The sequence below is a fragment of the Mastigoproctus giganteus genome, chromosome 10 (assembly GCF_048544385.1).
Source record: "Mastigoproctus giganteus isolate SK-2022 chromosome 10, ASM4854438v1, whole genome shotgun sequence".
In the NCBI taxonomy this organism is placed as follows: domain Eukaryota; kingdom Metazoa; phylum Arthropoda; class Arachnida; order Uropygi; family Thelyphonidae; genus Mastigoproctus; species Mastigoproctus giganteus.
In genome coordinates, this window is record NC_143584.1 from 9,240,363 (window position 1) to 9,256,924 (window position 16,562).

Sequence of the window (16,562 nt, forward strand, 5' to 3'; positions counted from 1 at the left end):
CACCAACCAACCACCCACTGGCTAAAGGCAAATTTCCGCACGTCTATCCTACATCTGTCTTTCCTCAATTTGAATTTATGCCCTCTCAGGTAATTTTTCTGAGCTAGAAGAAGAATCCCATAAGCATTGAGCATGCTTAAACCATTCAAGGCTTTATACACCTCTATCAGATCACCTCGCTGGTGCCTAGTCTCCAGACACTGTAATTTGCAAAACTTAAGCCTTTCTTCGTGAGAGCACCCCTTTGTTCCATTCACTAATCTTGTTGCCCTTCTCTGTACTCGTTCCAGCAGCTCTACACACTTCTTGAAATGAGGCCTCCAGACCTGTATACAGTACTCTAGGTGTGGCCTGACCATTGCCTTATACAATGGAATAATCACCTCCTTATCCCTGCTGGAAAAATTCCTTTATATCATTGACAATACTCCATGAGCTACTCTTGCAGCCCGTCTGCACTGCTCAGAGAACTTCATATCTGCCTGCACAACCACCCCCAAGTCCCTTTCATTCTCTACCACTGTCAGTGTAGTACCACAGAGTTGATACGTTGCTCTGGGGTTGCTGTTTCCCCATGTGTAGTACTTTACATTTGTCAATGTTAAACTTCATTTGCCACCTCTCAGCCCATCTGCTCAACCTTTCCAGATCCTGTTGCAGCAGCATAGTGTCAGTAGTGTCCTTGACAACCCTGCCAACCTTTGTATCATCTGCAAACTTGGACATTAAGCTTGATATACCATCATCAATATCATTTATAAATACAGAAAACAATAATGGACCCAACACTGAGCCCTGAGGGACTCCACTAATAACATTAGTCCACGATGAGCAATGTCCATTGATTACCACTCTCTGTCTTCTCCCCCTCAACCACCCCTTTATCCATAGCAGCAATTTGCCTCCAATGTCACACTGCTCCAATTTGTGTAGCAGTCTTTCATGTGGAACAGTATCAAAAGCCTTTCTAAGATCCAAGTATATAATATCAAAGTTATTCCCTGCATCCAGTTCTTTTGTGACTGCATCATAGTATCCAATCAAGTTGGTCAGGCAAGATTTCCCCTTAACAAAACCATGCTGTGTTCTGAGCTATAACTGAAGTCTTGTCTAAATGATCCTGCAGTGCTTCTTTAACCAGTGCCTCCATTAATTTTCCTGGAACAGAAGTTAAGCTCACAAGTCTATAATTACTTGTGTCAGCCTTTGATCCTCCTTTGTGAATTGGGGTCACATTTGCACATTTCCAGTCTATGGGTACCTCCCCTGAGTCCAAGAAAGCTCTCATAATTATGGCTAAGGGTTTGCCTACTTCCTTTGCTGCCTCCTTTAATATAACTGGATAGATCCCATCTACCCCGGGTGCCTTTCTTGTGTTTATCTTCAACAGTTTCTCCTCCACTTTACTCTCAGTTATTTCAAGATTCTGTAGCTTACTGCTAGAGTTGAATACACCTCTGGCATTCCCCTTGCTGAATAACTCCTCATGTGTGAATGTCGATGCAAAATATTCATTTAGTTTGTTAGCTACCTGAGCAGGATCATCAACAGTTGACCCATCAATATCAAGTGGACCAATCTGATTCATCCCCTTCCTTCTAGAGTTTACATAAGTAAAGAACTCTTTGCTGTTTTTCTTTGCATCCCTTGCCAAGGATTTCTCGTAATCTGCCTTCGCCTGCCTAACCTCCTTTGTAACTTGGTTGCATATCAACTTGTATCTATCATAGGCTTCATCAAATTATCATAGGATAATTTGTAAGTATCCCATGCATTTTTCTTCTCTGCCATATGCCTCATTAGTTCATCTGACATCCATTTTGGCCTAAACCTTGAACAATATTTCTTAGTTGGTATGTAAAGCCTAGTAGCTTCCAAGATAAGTTCTTTGAATGCTTCACATTTTGAATTTGCTGTTGGTAACATCATCAGTTGGTCCCACTGTATAGAATTTAAATACTGTATCAGTCCATCGTAGTCGCCTTTACGGAAGCAATAATCCTTCCCTTTACTCCTAATGGCAGTTACCTCTTTGAGTAAATCCCACTTCAGCACACTGTGATCACTGCCACCGAGTGGTTCATTTATCTGCAGATTCTTAATGCATGAAGAATCACTGCTGATAATCAAATCAAGAGTATTACTCCCTCTAGTTGCCTCCCGAACATGCTGATGTAGAAAACAATCATCCAATAAATCCACAAAAGCCCTGCTAGTGTGTGAGTAACCAGCCCCCAAATTCCAGTCAATATGTGGGAAATTAAAATCTCCCATTATAAGACTCTCTGATTTATTGGCCCACTCTATTTCCCTCTACAGTTCCTTATTATACTCATCAGAGTCATTAGGCCTATAGCACACTCCTACTCTCAATTTTGATCTCCCAATGCTTATGTCACCCCAAACTGACTCAACACTGCACTTTCCAGCGATGTCGACTGGCTTCACTTCCTTGGTTTTTATGTGTTTCTTAACTAATAGCCTAACCCCCCCTTCCTATCCTGTCTATCCTTTCTGTAGACGTTGTACTCTCCAAATTGCAGTTCTGCATCCCTTATATCTGTGTGACACCACGTCTCTGATATCCCAACAATATCTGCCTTTGATGTTTTGAGCAATACCTCAAATTCATCAAATTTATTTACTGAACTCCTAGCATTGGTGTACACGCAAGTATACCTGCACCTGTTTCTATTCTTAGCTACCCTAACACAACCTATGTGTTTACCTATACCGCAATGGCTCCCAGCAGTCTCTGAAATACCATGCATCTTGTTTTTCACGCTTCTGCTCATTCTAATAGAAGCAGTGCAAGAATCTCTTTCACCTCTGCCAGTGGCTACTGTCAATCTATTGGTCTGTCTCCCCCCAAGCTAGCAGTTTTCCGACCCACCTAACACTGCCTCGATAGCATCAGCAAATATTCTTGCACCCTTTCTATTTAAGTGTATCCCATCCCTGTAGAAGCAATTCTCCTGTTAACAAGTACAGTCCAGGCTGAAAAAAAATTTTACCCCTTGAGCCTTGCACAGTCTTTCCAGGGCCGAATTGATCGACAAGGCTCTCATCATATACTCCCTCCTATCGTGTCTGGGCAGAATTGCAGACACTTTCAAATTCAACCCTAATTCTCGGCTTTTGTTCAACAGTGACCTGTACTTGTTAAGTAATTCTGCCGGTCTCCTACTCTTAATATTATTAGTGCCAACGTGTACAACTATATCACCTTTTGTGCCCTTAAAAGCCTTTTTGTGCCCTTTAATTATTAAAATATATATCACAAATATTTTCAACCAAATCTTAAAAATGTTTCGATAATTGTAAGTTAATCCTCATTTGGAATTGACTTCAAATTTAATATATAACATAATAAAAGCTCTCTCCTCATTGAGTTCTTAGAAGAGTTTAAACCTGTTTTGAGCTAATTAATAAATTAAATAAATTTTAAACACACTAACCCTAGTTTTAATCTTTTATATTCTTTCTTATTTAGCTTAATTATTAAGCATTGTATTTAAATTACACACTATTGCATATCCCCCCCCCTCCCAGTGTGTGAGAAAGAGATGAATGAATGAATGAATGAGTGAGTGGGGGGGATATATATGTATATAAAATATATTGTATGTAAAAAGTGTATTGTATGTGTGTATATGAACAAGTATGCCACAGAAAGGGAAATAATGATTGAAGGAGCAGTAATTGAAAAGGTGGAGTCATATACTTATCTGGGACAAGTTATTAGCTGTAATAATGATAAATGGCTGGAAGTCAAGAGAAGAATAAATTTTGGATGGATAGCATTCAGGAAATATAGCCACATACTGAAGAGCAATATCCCAGTTTGTCTGAAACGTAAAATAATGAATCAATATATACTCCCCACTATGACTTATGGAAGTGAAACTTGGGCACTCACCAAAAGAATGGAAGAGAAGCTGAGAACTACACAGCGAACGAATTATACTGGGAATCAGACTGTTAGATAAGAAGAGAAACACATGGATTAGGCAGCAAACTCAAGTAAAGGACATTCTTATCAAAACTAAAGAACTAAAATGGTCTTGGGCAGGACACAGCTTGAAGACATGATGACAGATGGACTAAAAAAATAACAGAATGGTATCCAAGAGGAGCTTGAAGAAAACCTGGAAGACAAAGACGGAGATGGATAGATGAAATTCACGAGTTTGTAGGTAGTAAATGGATGGCCAGTGCTCAAAACAGAAGGAACTGCAAAGTTGCTGGAGAGGCATTCATCCTGCAGTGGATTGAAAATGGCTTATGATGATGATCTGAAGAAAACTCACCTAAAAATAAAAAAAAATAAAAAAATGTGGAACCATTTAAAACTGGTAACGGCTGGTTGAATTGATTTAAAATCTAGGGAGAAGCCACAGGTGCAGATCAAGGAGCCTAAGCTTTCAAAAAAGAACTTGTTAAAATTATTGAAGAGGGGTATTGTGTGTTATACTTCTCAACAAGTTTATAACATAGATGAAGCAGGAATTTTGTGTAAATGAATGCCTAAAAGAAGTTTCATATTGAAAGAAGAAAAAAACATGCCAGGTTTCAAAGCAGCGAAGATTCGGGTGACTTTATTGTTGGGTGGTAACACTGCGGGGGATTTAAAATTAATACCCCTTTATTTGAAAGAGGGCCAAAGTTCAACCCAAAATCGACACATTTTTCATGATTAAATTCATCAATTAAATTAAATCAATTAAATTCATGATTTTAATAGGGATTTTAAGTTTAAAATCCCAATTAAAATCATGAATTTAATTGATTTAAATTGGTTACCACATAATTATATACGTATGTAATGCCGAATATTTTATATGTACAAATATTTGAACATTAAATATTTTGACCGATATTTGTGCATCTTTTCACTACCATTTATTATTGATTAGGAAATATCCTCTGGCACCAACTGCAACTTACAAATACGTATGTTACTTTATGGTAATGCTGAGCTCGGTTAACATGAATTCACTTAGCGCTCTGTTTTTCCGGAACAAATTATCAGCGTTAAGTGGGGGTCACCTGTACTTGGATTTATGGAAAGCTTTTGACACTGTTGCGCATGGAAGACTACTGTACAAATTGGAGCAGAATGGTATTAAGGGTAAGTTGCTACAATGGATAAAAGGATGGTTGAGTGGGAGAAGACAGAGGGTGCTAATCAGTGAATGTTGTTCTTCATGGAGTAATGTTATTAGTGGAGTCCTACAGGGTTCGGTGTTGGGACCACTGTTGTTTTGTATAATTACAAGGCTTAGTGTCGAAGTTTGCAGATGATACAAAGGTTGGCAGGGTTGTTAATGGCAGTATGCTACTGCAACAAGATCTAGACAATTTGGGCAGATGGGATGAGAAGTGGCAACTGAAGCTTCACATTGAAAAATGCAAAGTACTGCATATGGGTAGAAGTAACCCCAGAGAAACGTACCATGTGGTACTACACTTAAGGTGCTAGAAAATGAAAAAGATCTGTGAGTAATTGTGCAGTCATATATGAAGTTTTCTGAGCAATGGAGACAGGCTGCCAGGGCAGATAATGGGGTGTTGTCAATGTATAGGAATTTTGCTAGTAGGGAAAAGGAAGTGATTGTCCCTCTGTATAAGGCAATGGTCAGGCCACGCCTTGAGTACTTTTTTTTTTTTTTTTTTTTTTTTTTTGGTAGTTGTTGGCGCATCGGCTTCTGTGGCCATAGTGCACCTCCCAAGGTTTTTACAGTACTTTTGATCCAAGCCCGAGGCGGGATTCGAACCCGCGACCTTTGGGTTGCCAGGCAGGCACTTTACCTACCTGGCTAGCCCGCCTTGAGTACTGTGTACAGGTCTGGAGGCCTCATTTTAGGAAGGATGTAGATTTGCTTGAGCATGTACAGAGAAGGGCAACAAGATTGGTGAGGGGAATGAAAGGATCCTCTTACGAAGAGAGGCTTAAGTTCTGCAAATTTCAATGGCTGGAGACTAGGCACCTGCACTGAGATCTGATTGATGTGTATAAGGCCTTGAATGGGTTGAGGAGGACACCGAATTCTGAAAGGCTTCTTCCACTTGTTCAGATTACAAACCTAAGGGGGCATAAATGCAAATTAAGGAAATACATGTAGAACAGATGTGTGGAAATTTGCCTTTAGCCAGTGTGTGGTTATTTGCTGGAACAAACTTCCATCTGTCATTGTGCAAGATGTAGGTTAAATAAATTTAAGGAGGAACTGGACAAACATTTAGAGGGAATTGTTTATGTGAATTTTGTGTGAAATTTTTTTTTTTTTTTTTTGGCTGATGCTGCATAAGCTCATACACTTGCTTTCTTGCATCACATACCACTACTACTACTCTGGCAGCGAGCTAAATGATGTTGTAATAACTGAGAGCAAAGTGGAGGAGAAATTGTTGAAGTTACACATAAAAAAGGCACCTGGGGCAGAAAATGAATCTATCCAGTTATAATGAAGCAGACAGCAAGGGAAGCAAGCAGACCTTGAGCCATAATTATGAGAGCTTCCTTAGATTCAGGGGATGTAGTCATGGACTGGTGATGTACAAATGTGACCCCAATTCACAACGGTGAATCAAAGGTTGACACGAGTAATTACAGATCTGCTAGTTTAACCTCTGTTCTGGGGAAATCAGTGGAGGCACTGGTTAAAGAAGCACTGCAGGATCATTTAGATAAGACTTCAGTTATAGTTCGGACACAGCATGTGTTTGTTAAGGGGAAGTTTTGCTTGACCAATTTGATTGGATACTATGAGGTCACAAAGGAACTGGATGCAAAGAATAATTTGGATATCGTATACTTGGATCTTAGAAAAGCTTTTGATACTGTTGCACAGGGAAGACTGCTGTACAAATTTGATCAGTGTTTCATGTTATGGATAAAGGGATGGTTGAGTCGGAGAAGACAGAGTGGTAATCAATGGACACTGCTCTTTGTGGACTAATGTTATTATGGAGTTCCCCAGGGTCCATTGTTATTTTCTGTATTTATTAATGATTTTGATGAAGCTATATCAGGCTTAACATCTATATTTGCAAGCAGTACAAAGGTTTTCATGGTTGTTAATGACACTAATTACAGTATGCTACTGCAACAGCATTTAAAAAGTTGAGGAGATGGGCTAAGAGATGGCAACTGAAGTTTAACATTTACAAATGTAAAGTACTGCATATGGATAGCAGTAACTCCAGATTAACATATCAACTGTGTGGTTCTACTCTTGGGGGGTGGTAGAGAATCAAAAGGACCTAGCGGTAATTGTGCAGTCAGATATGAAGTTTTCTGAGCAGTGCAGGTGGTCTGCAAGAGTAGCTCATGGTGTCTTGTCAATGACATACAGGAATTTTTTAGCAGAGATAAGAAGGTGATTATTCCCTTGTATACGGCAGTAGTCAGGCCACACCTTGAGTACTGTATACAGGTCTGAAGGCCTCATTTTAAGAAGAATGTAGAGCTGCTGCAATGAGTACAGAGAAAGGTAAGAAGATTAGGGAATGGTTGCTCTTACGAAGAAAAGCTTATGTTTTGCCAATTACAGTTTCTGAAGACTAGACACCTGCGAGGCGATCTGATTGAGGTGTATAAGTCCTTGTGTGGATTGAGCAGGCTCAGTGTTGATAGGATTCTTCCTCTAGTTCAATTTAGAAACCTGAAGGGACATAAACTGAAATTGAGAAAAGAAAGTTGTAGAACAGATATGCAGAAATTTGCCTGTGTTCTACGTGTGGTTGATTGCTGGAACAAACTTCCTGTCTTCTTGGCTGTAGAAGTTGACAGCTTAAATAAATTCAAGGCAGAACTAGACAAACAATTGGAGAGAATGGATGGGTAAAATGGGAAGATTTTTTTTTTTTTTTTTTTTTTTGGCTGATGCTGTATAAGCTTGCTTTCTTGCACCATTTGCCTCTACTAATGCTAAAATAAATTAGATTCAACCTGTGTATTATTCGCCACTGTCATCTTTGGAGTAGTACCCTTGAGAGTGTGAACACTGATACCAGCGCTTCACCCATGATTTGAATGTGTCCTGAAAGACCTTCTTCATCAGTGTTCAGCATCACCTGCAGTTCGGTTTGTATATCATCTACACTGTCAAATCTTCGACCCATTAGCTTGATTTTAATATCTTGGGAAGAGGAAGAAGTTGCAGAGGGCTAAGTCTGGCGAATAAGGGGTTTGGGGCATAACTGTCACGTTGTTGGATACCAAAAACTGTGCCACACCAAGAGATATGTGGGCCAGCACGTTGTCATGATGAAGGACCCAGTTCTTTGTGCCCTACTTCTCTGGACGTTTCCTCATGACGGCTTCCCTTAACCACCTCAGAACGTCACAGTAGAACTTTGCTTTGATGGTCTGGGCAGGAGGGACAACTTCCTTGTGGATAATACCGTCAAGGTGCAAAAAACAGATCAGCATGGACTTCACATTGCTCCTCACTTGTCCGGCTTTTCGGTCGAGGCAAAGATGGGCTCTTCCACTGGGATGATTGTTGCTTGGTTTCTGGGTCATACCCATATACCCAACTCTCGTCACCAGTAATGATTGTAGAAAGGAAGTTTTGATTACTTCTGCCAGTTCTTGAAGATCTCTGCTAACTTCCATGCGATGCTGCTTTTGGTCTTCACTCAGTAACCATGGCATGAACTTGGCCGCAATCCTTCTCATGTTCAACTTATCTGACAAAATCTGCTGACACATGCTGTACGATAGTCCTAGAATGCCACAAATGGCTGGTGCCGTTTTTTTTGGCTGGTGCAGCATAAGCCATAGGCTTTCTTGCACCATACGGCCGTTACTATACTAATACTAATACTAATACTAATGTTATTGATGGTCCGTCTGTTGTCTTAATGGATCGCCACCCAAACTTTTGCGACATTTTCCAGGGTGGTGCTTGATGATGGATGCCCAGAGCGATCATTGGAATCAACCGACATTCAACTGTTTTTAAAATGGTTAAACCAGTAGTAGGTCTGCATCTGGCCTAAAACATTGTCACCATAAGCTTGTTTCAACTTCTTATGGGTTTCTGCTGCTGTTGAAAGGATGTAGATGTTAAGAAGGAAACAAAACTTGATGCAAGCACGTTGCTCTCTCACATCAGCGATTGCAACAGTTGCAAACTATGCAAAGCACACCGCCAAAGAACTGCGCATAAATATTCAATGACTATCTAGTCCGACGCCATGTGGCACACTGATTCACAAAGGATGCCTGCAGTGATACCTAGCACCACAAGTCCATACTAGACCTAGTTCCCGCGCAACATTCAAATTTAGGGAACATCTGGGTAACACCTCGTATATAAATATAAAAAATATATATATATATATATATATATGTTTTTGTTTTTTTTTTTGTCTGCAGTGGTATTCGAACCTGGGTCCATGATATTGGTGGTCCAGCATCATAACCACTAGGCTAATTCCCCCCCCCCCTTTTATAGGGGGTACATCAGTGTTGTGTTGACTTTGTAGATCTTCAGTGTCTATTATTATTATTAAAAAATAATAATAATAAAAAAAAACGTTCTCCTTTATAGGGTTTTTTCTGCCCTGTGACAAGTACTGGTACCAAGTGCACGGGATGGTTGGTTGTGTCCGGTTACTATTATTGTTGCTACTGTTGGTCGAGAAACTCTCTTACTATCCTATAGGTTTTCATGATTGCAGCTTTCTGTAGTTCCATGTAAGTGTTATCTGGGAGGCCTATTATTGCTAGTTCTGGAAATGGCTACCTACCTGATTGACATCACACTGCGATGTCAATCAAGTGGGTGGGTAGGTAGGTAGGTAGGTAGGTAGCCATTTCCTTCTTGTCGATGAGGATTATGTCTGTTCTGTTGTACTGGATCACCTTGTCCATCATTATGATACTGTCCAGTATTGTCTGTAAATAGAGTTCTCTAGTATGGCCTGAGACTCATACTTGTAATATGGTAAACTTTCTTTGATCAGCTGGTATCTTTGCACTATCTTCTGATGTATTATCTCCTAGCCACCTTGTTGTGTCTGTGAGTGTACCGCAAGATGCAGAGTGTAATCACTCTGCATCCTGCGGTAATGTGCTGGAATGTTTCTGGGATCAGGTGGCATTGTTCACATGTGTCATCTATTATTATTATTATTGCTGCTCTTATATTATTTCTTCCTGATTGGGAGTTCCACCTCTTGATGGGTATTGCTACCAAGTACACATGGTGGTGGTTGTTATGTCTGATGTTACTGTTGGTCAAGGAACTCTCTGACAATCCTACAGGTGTTCAGGATTGCAACTTTCTGGAGTTCCTTGTACGTGTTCACTGGGAGACCTATTGCTGCTAGGTTGTTATGTAGGATCTTTGGCACCATACCTGCGGTTGACACGATGATCGGGATGGTCGTTACTTGTTGCATATGCCGCATCTCTTTGATCTCCTGTCTTAGGTTCGTGTACTTCTGGATATTGCTAGTGTTGGGTACCGCTATGTCAATCAGATAGGTAGCCTTTTCCTTCTTGTCCACAAGGGTTATGTCCGGTCTGTTGTGCCGAATTGTCCTATCCGTTATTATGGTGCGGTCCCAGTACAGCTTGTGGGTTGGGGTCTCTAGTACTGTCTGGGGTTCATACTTGTAGTACGGTACACTTTCTTTGATCAACTGATATTTCCTTGCTAGCTTCTGATGTATTATCCTGGCTACCTGGTCGTGTCTATGAGTGTACTCAATCTGGGTGATCACCTTGCATCCCACGGTGATGTGTTGTATCGTTTCTGAGGCCAGGTGGCATCGTCAACATGTTATCTAACACTCTGGGCTCCTTGGCAATGTATTTTCTATAGTTCCTGGTGTTGATTACCTGGTCTGGGATGGCGAGCATGAATCCTCCAGTCTCGGGGAAGAGCATCCCACTTGTGAGCCATGCATTGGAAGCAGTTTTATCTATGTGCTCCTGATGGAGATCATTGGAGTGTCTTCTCTGCCCATATTTCTAGCTTCGTTTGTATCTCCTTGTTGGGGGGGACTCCTCGCTTAGGTTGAGTGGGGTATACCGCTTGTCTATCTTCCTTATGGCCTGTTGGAGTGCTGCTGTGTGTTTCTGGAAGTAATCCTTCAGGTTAACTATCGCTGTCTTCTGTTGCTCAGTGAGGTCTTTCAGGCCCCTTCCTCCTTCCCGGGCAATCGTCAGTCTCTCCACGGCATCTCTCAGGTGGTGTTGGCGGTTCTTGGTCATCATTGTCCTTGTCTTTCTCATGATATCCTCCAGCTCGGTGTTAGTCCAATCTATAACCCCCGAAGGAGTATGTTAGCACTGGGACTGCATGGATGTTTATGGCTTTAACTGTATTCCATCCGTTCAGCTTTACTTTCAGCAGGCTTCTGAGTCTCTGATGGTATTTTTCGGTCAGGCAGGCCTTAATTTCCTTGTGCTGTAACTGCTGGCTTGCATCATCCCCAAGTATTTGTAGGCCTCTCCCTCTGCCATGGCTTCGATCTCTTTACCACTCTGCAGCTGGTAGTTTTGGTTGACTAATTTTCTCTGACACAGTCAGTGAGTCTTGCATTTGTCTAGACCAAATTTCATCCTAATATCCTTGCTGAATTGTGCCTCCGTAGCCAGGTGGGAAGAAGCAGCAGTGCATAGAACATGCTTCTTGTTTAGACCAGGGTTCGAGCCCGTCACCACCAAATACGGAGGATGCGGAAAAGGTCAGGGAATGACCACCACATATTCCCGGAGCAATATGGCCTTAGTTGCTAATGCTCCTAAAAATCAAAATAACAACAACAACCTTGCTGAATTCTTTGGTGATCTGGAGTAGTTGCTGAAGGTGCTTCTCGGTTCCTGCGTAGAGCTTGATGTCATCCATATACATCAGGTGGGTGAGGGTGTACAAGTTTTTCCTTCCTTCTTTGAGGTTATATCCGTACTTGCTACTGTTGGATATGGTGGATAGCGAGTTAAGTGCTAGACAGATGCCCAGACTCTCTCAGGGCATCTCTCTGAAAGATTCCTCTCCTGATGGGGGGATTGGCCTGGTTGTGATGTTTTCGACCTTAATGGCGGTACTCCATTTTGCCATCATTTCTAGGAAGTTTGTCACTATCGGATTGACTTTGTAGATTTTCAGCGCCTCTATTAGCCAGCTATGAGGCACGAGTCGAAGGCCTTGCGGTAATCGATGTAGGCTGTGTATATGTTGTGCTGCTTCTTGTATGCTTGCTCCATAACCGCAGCATCTATGGTTAATTGCTCCTTGCATCCTTTCTGCTGTTCAGCCATTATGTTCTGGCTCTCCAAGTGGTCTGTTATCTTCCTGGTTATGCAGCTGGTCAGGATCTTGTACATTGTTGGGAGGTAGGTGATTGGCCTATATTTTGCCGGGTTTCTTGTATCTTCATCTTTAGGCTTCAGATATGTGATTCCTTGAGTGAGAAACTTCGGGATTGTCTCTGGGTGCCTTATCATTTGGGTGAACTGCTCTGCCAGGTGCTTGTGTGTGCAAGTGAGCTTCTTGTACCAGTAGTTGTGGACGTTATCTATTCCTTGTGTTTGCCAGTTGTGAGAGTTCTTGATCGTCTGTTTTACTTCTTCCCAGATCTCTCTTCCTCTCATTCCTTGGTTTTCTTGCGTTCTAGTTCTATTCAGGTGACTCGGCTGTTATGTTTTACTTCCCTGCTCCATATGTTTCCCCAGAAATCCTCAATCGTCTTCTTCTTCTTCTTCTTCTATTATTATTATTATTATTATTATCTCTTGATAAATAAAATTGTATTGTATTGTATTATTATTATTATTGTTATTATTATATAAGACTGTAGGATGTCTATACATTATTTATACATATATAGCTCATTATATTTATATTTTCAGTTTTTAGCTTGAAGTTGATAGTTCTCATGCTCTATTACCTTGTTTTACCTTGGGTAAAACATTTTTTTTTTTCAGTATTCAAGTGCAGATTATCTGCACTTGAATACTGAAAAAAAGAAAAAATACAGAGGGGCTCGTATCTATGTGGGTTGTCAAGGACACTACTGACACTACACTGCTGCAACAGGATCTGGAAAGGTTGAGCAGATGGGCTGAGAGGTGGCAAATGAAGTTTAACATTGACAAATGTAAAGTACTACACATGGGAAACAGCAACCCCAGGGCAACGTATCAACTCTGTGGTACTACACTGACAGTGGTAGAGAATGAAAGGGACTTGGGGGTGATTGTGCAGGCAGATATGAAGTTCTCTGAGCAGTGCAGACGGGCTGCAAGAGTAGCTCATGGAGTATTGTCAATGATATACAGGAATTTTTCCAGCAAGGATAAGGAGGTGATTATTCCATTGTATAAGGCAATGGTCAGGCCACACCTAGAGTACTGTATACAGGTCTGGAGGCCTCATTTCAAGAAGGATGTAGAGCTGCTGGAACGAGTACAGAGAAGGGCAACAAGATTAGTGAATGGAACAAAGGGGTGCTCTTACGAGGAAAGGCTTAAGTTTTGCAAATTACAGTGTCTGGAGACTAGGCACCAGCGAGGTGATCTGATAGAGGTGTATAAAGCCTTGAATGGTTTAAGCATGCTCAATGCTGATGGGATTCTTCCTCTAGCTCAGAAAAATCACCTGAGAGGGCATAAATTCAAATTGAGGAAAGACAGATGTAGGATAGACGTGCGGAAATTTGCCTTTAGCCAGCGGGTGGTTGGTTGGTGGAACAGACTGCCATCCCTTGTGGTGGAGGTTGATAGCCTAAATAAGTTTAAGGCTCAGCTGGACAGGTATTTTGAACGAACAGAGGGGTGAAGTGGAAGTGGGTTTTTTTTTTTTTTTGGCTGATGCTGCATAAGCTTGCTTTCTTGCATCAAATGCCTCTACTAATGCTAATGCTAATGTGTTTAATAAATAGGCTATGGGAAACTCTAATTCATTAGGGCTTAAAGCCTCTTTATGGGAAACTTAAATTTGCACTGAAAAAAAGATATCAGGATATCTTTTTCCAGTGCAAATTTAAGATTAATCACATGGCATTGAATGTACAGGTAGTTCCCGACTTTGAGTTAATTTGTTCCTAGCATGCATGCTCATAAAGCAAAAACTCTTAAGGCAGGAATTTATTTTCCATAGACATAATGTTAAAATCAAGGATTATATTGTCAACAATGAAATTTTACCATAGTAATGTTTAAGAAAGGTCAGCAAAACAATACTTTATGCTTAAAGAATGATTTATTTATCCAAAGAAATGAAAACATAGCCTTTAAAATCAAGCAAATTGCATTGAGTTGCACTGCAGATAAAGCACTTCTAATAAAAGTAATTTCTTTACCTGTTTTATTTATTTGTAATGTAGTGCCAACCCTGGTGGCTGTTTAAGTGATTATTGCTGTCTCATCACTGGGCAATATAGCATTTTGGAATAGAAAAATAGTCTTTTCCAGTGCAGTTTTGTTTGTCATAATTATCTATTTAATGACATGAATATAAGTCTTGCTATTTGTTTTTAATATTATGTATCTTAAATAGGCATAAAACATTCATAAGTGGCATTTTTATACCATTTATTATTTTATCTTGTGAGTTAAATGATCATTAGTTTATCTCAAGTGGTGTGAAGACAGTATCCATTGAAATCCTGGAGAGATCACTGAATTACAAATAAATAGCATCATACTTTCCCTTTGAGAAGTGCTGTCTACAAATTATCTCAACAAATACAGCTTGTTGAGGTAATTCACAACATGAAAGTTTAGTGACGTGAAAAATAAATACTCTCTTCCAGTCCAATAGCTTGAAATAGCCTGTTTGTTATGCACATAAACGTATATCCAGTTATTTTTAATAGTATTATCTTAAATAGGCACAAAGCTTTCATAAGCTTTTTTTATATATATAAAATTTCTTTATTCATGTAATAACTAATTTACACGACTTGCTTTTTCCTCCTGTATGATAAACTTTTATTTATTGCAGAATGGAAGAGCCTTTGCCTCATGGTTGGGAGATAAAACATACACCTGAAGGAGTACGATATTTTGTTGATCACAATACCAAAACTACAACTTTTGCGGACCCTCGACCTTCCTATAGCAAAGGGTATATTATTTAATAATGAAAGTTATTTACATATGACATGTACTGTTTAATTCAGTGTATATGTAACATATAGCTATGTTCTCTATACCATTGTCACATAAAGCAAGATGAAGGATGTATTGGTTAACAATTAATGAAAAAGTATGATTCATCATAAAACAAATTATAATATATATATTTAATTGTTGTTGGTTTTTTTCTTTCCCTTTCTTTATAATCAAAGAAACAAATGTTCAAGAATTTTTCAAAAACTTTTATGATTACTGCTATAGGAAATAAAGTATTTTAGTTACAGGACTTGCAATTTAATTTCCTATGAAGTATATATGTACTCCTATATTCATACACTTCTCCCATTTCTGCCATTGTTTGAAGCATTTATAAAAATATAGTTTTTACAATTGTTAAAGTCATTTAAAGTCTTTGCTCTGTCATTTTTTTAATGGTTTCTACACTGTTATATCTGCTTCTTTCATAGTTAACTTTAATTACAAGGAGATTAAAAATGTGCATGGAGCTACAGTAAGTGAATGCCAATATTTCCATATGTAAATATCAGTTAATAATCATCATTATTAAAATCCAAGGAAGTGAAGCCAATCAACATCGCTGCACAGTGCAGTGTCGAGTCAGTTTGATGTGACATAAGCATTGGGAGATCAAAATTGAGAGTAGGAGTGTGCTATAGGCCTAATGACTCTGATGAGTATAATAAGAAACTGTACAGGGGAAATAGAGTGGGCCAGTAAATCAGAGATTCCTATAATGGGAGATTTTAATTTCCCACATATTGACTGGAATTTGTGGGTTGGTCACTCACACACTAGCAAGGCTTTTGTGGATTTATTGGATGATTGTTTTCTAAATCAGCATGTTCGGGAGGCAACTAGAGGGAGTAATACTCTTGATCTCATTGTCAGTAGTGATTCTTTATGAATTAAGAATCTGCAGATAAAGGAACCACTAGGTGGCAGTGATCACAGTGTGCTGAAGTGGGATTTACTCAAGGAGGTAACTACCATCAGGGGTAAAGGGAAGGGTTTTGCTTTCGTAAAGGCGACTATGATGGTCTGAGACAGTATTTAAATTCTATACAGTGGGACCAACTGATGATGTTACCAACAGCAAATTCAAAATGGGAAGCATTCAAAGAACTTATCTTGGAAGCTACTAGGCTTTACATACCAACTAAGAAATATTGTTCAAGGTTTAGGCCTAAATGGATGTCAGATGAACTAATGAGACATGGCAGGACATGTCTCATTAGTTCATCTGACCTGGATACATATAAATTAATGGGTGACATGGAAGCCCATGATAGATATAAGCTGGTCTGTAACCAAGTCACAAAGGAGATTAGGCAGGCAAAGGCAGGTTATGAGAAATCCTTGGAAAAGTATGCAAAGAAAAACAGCAAAGAGGGAAGGAAAGGGATGAATCAGATTGGTCCACTGGATATCGATGGTTCAA

General features: G+C 39.8%; 1 protein-coding gene across 6 annotated transcripts in view; it reads left to right on the top strand.

Moving 5' to 3' along the window:
• Su(dx) (WW domain containing E3 ubiquitin protein ligase suppressor of deltex) overlaps nt 1-16,562 on the top strand; it is a 382,533-nt gene that overhangs the window by 207,664 nt on the left and 158,307 nt on the right. For all 6 annotated transcript variants that reach the window (XM_090383423.1, XM_090383427.1, XM_090383426.1 and 3 more), the window contains one exon: nt 14,970-15,092. In XM_090383423.1, coding sequence (XP_090239549.1) covers nt 14,970-15,092 — 123 coding nt within the window. The remainder of the gene's footprint in view (nt 1-14,969; nt 15,093-16,562) is intronic.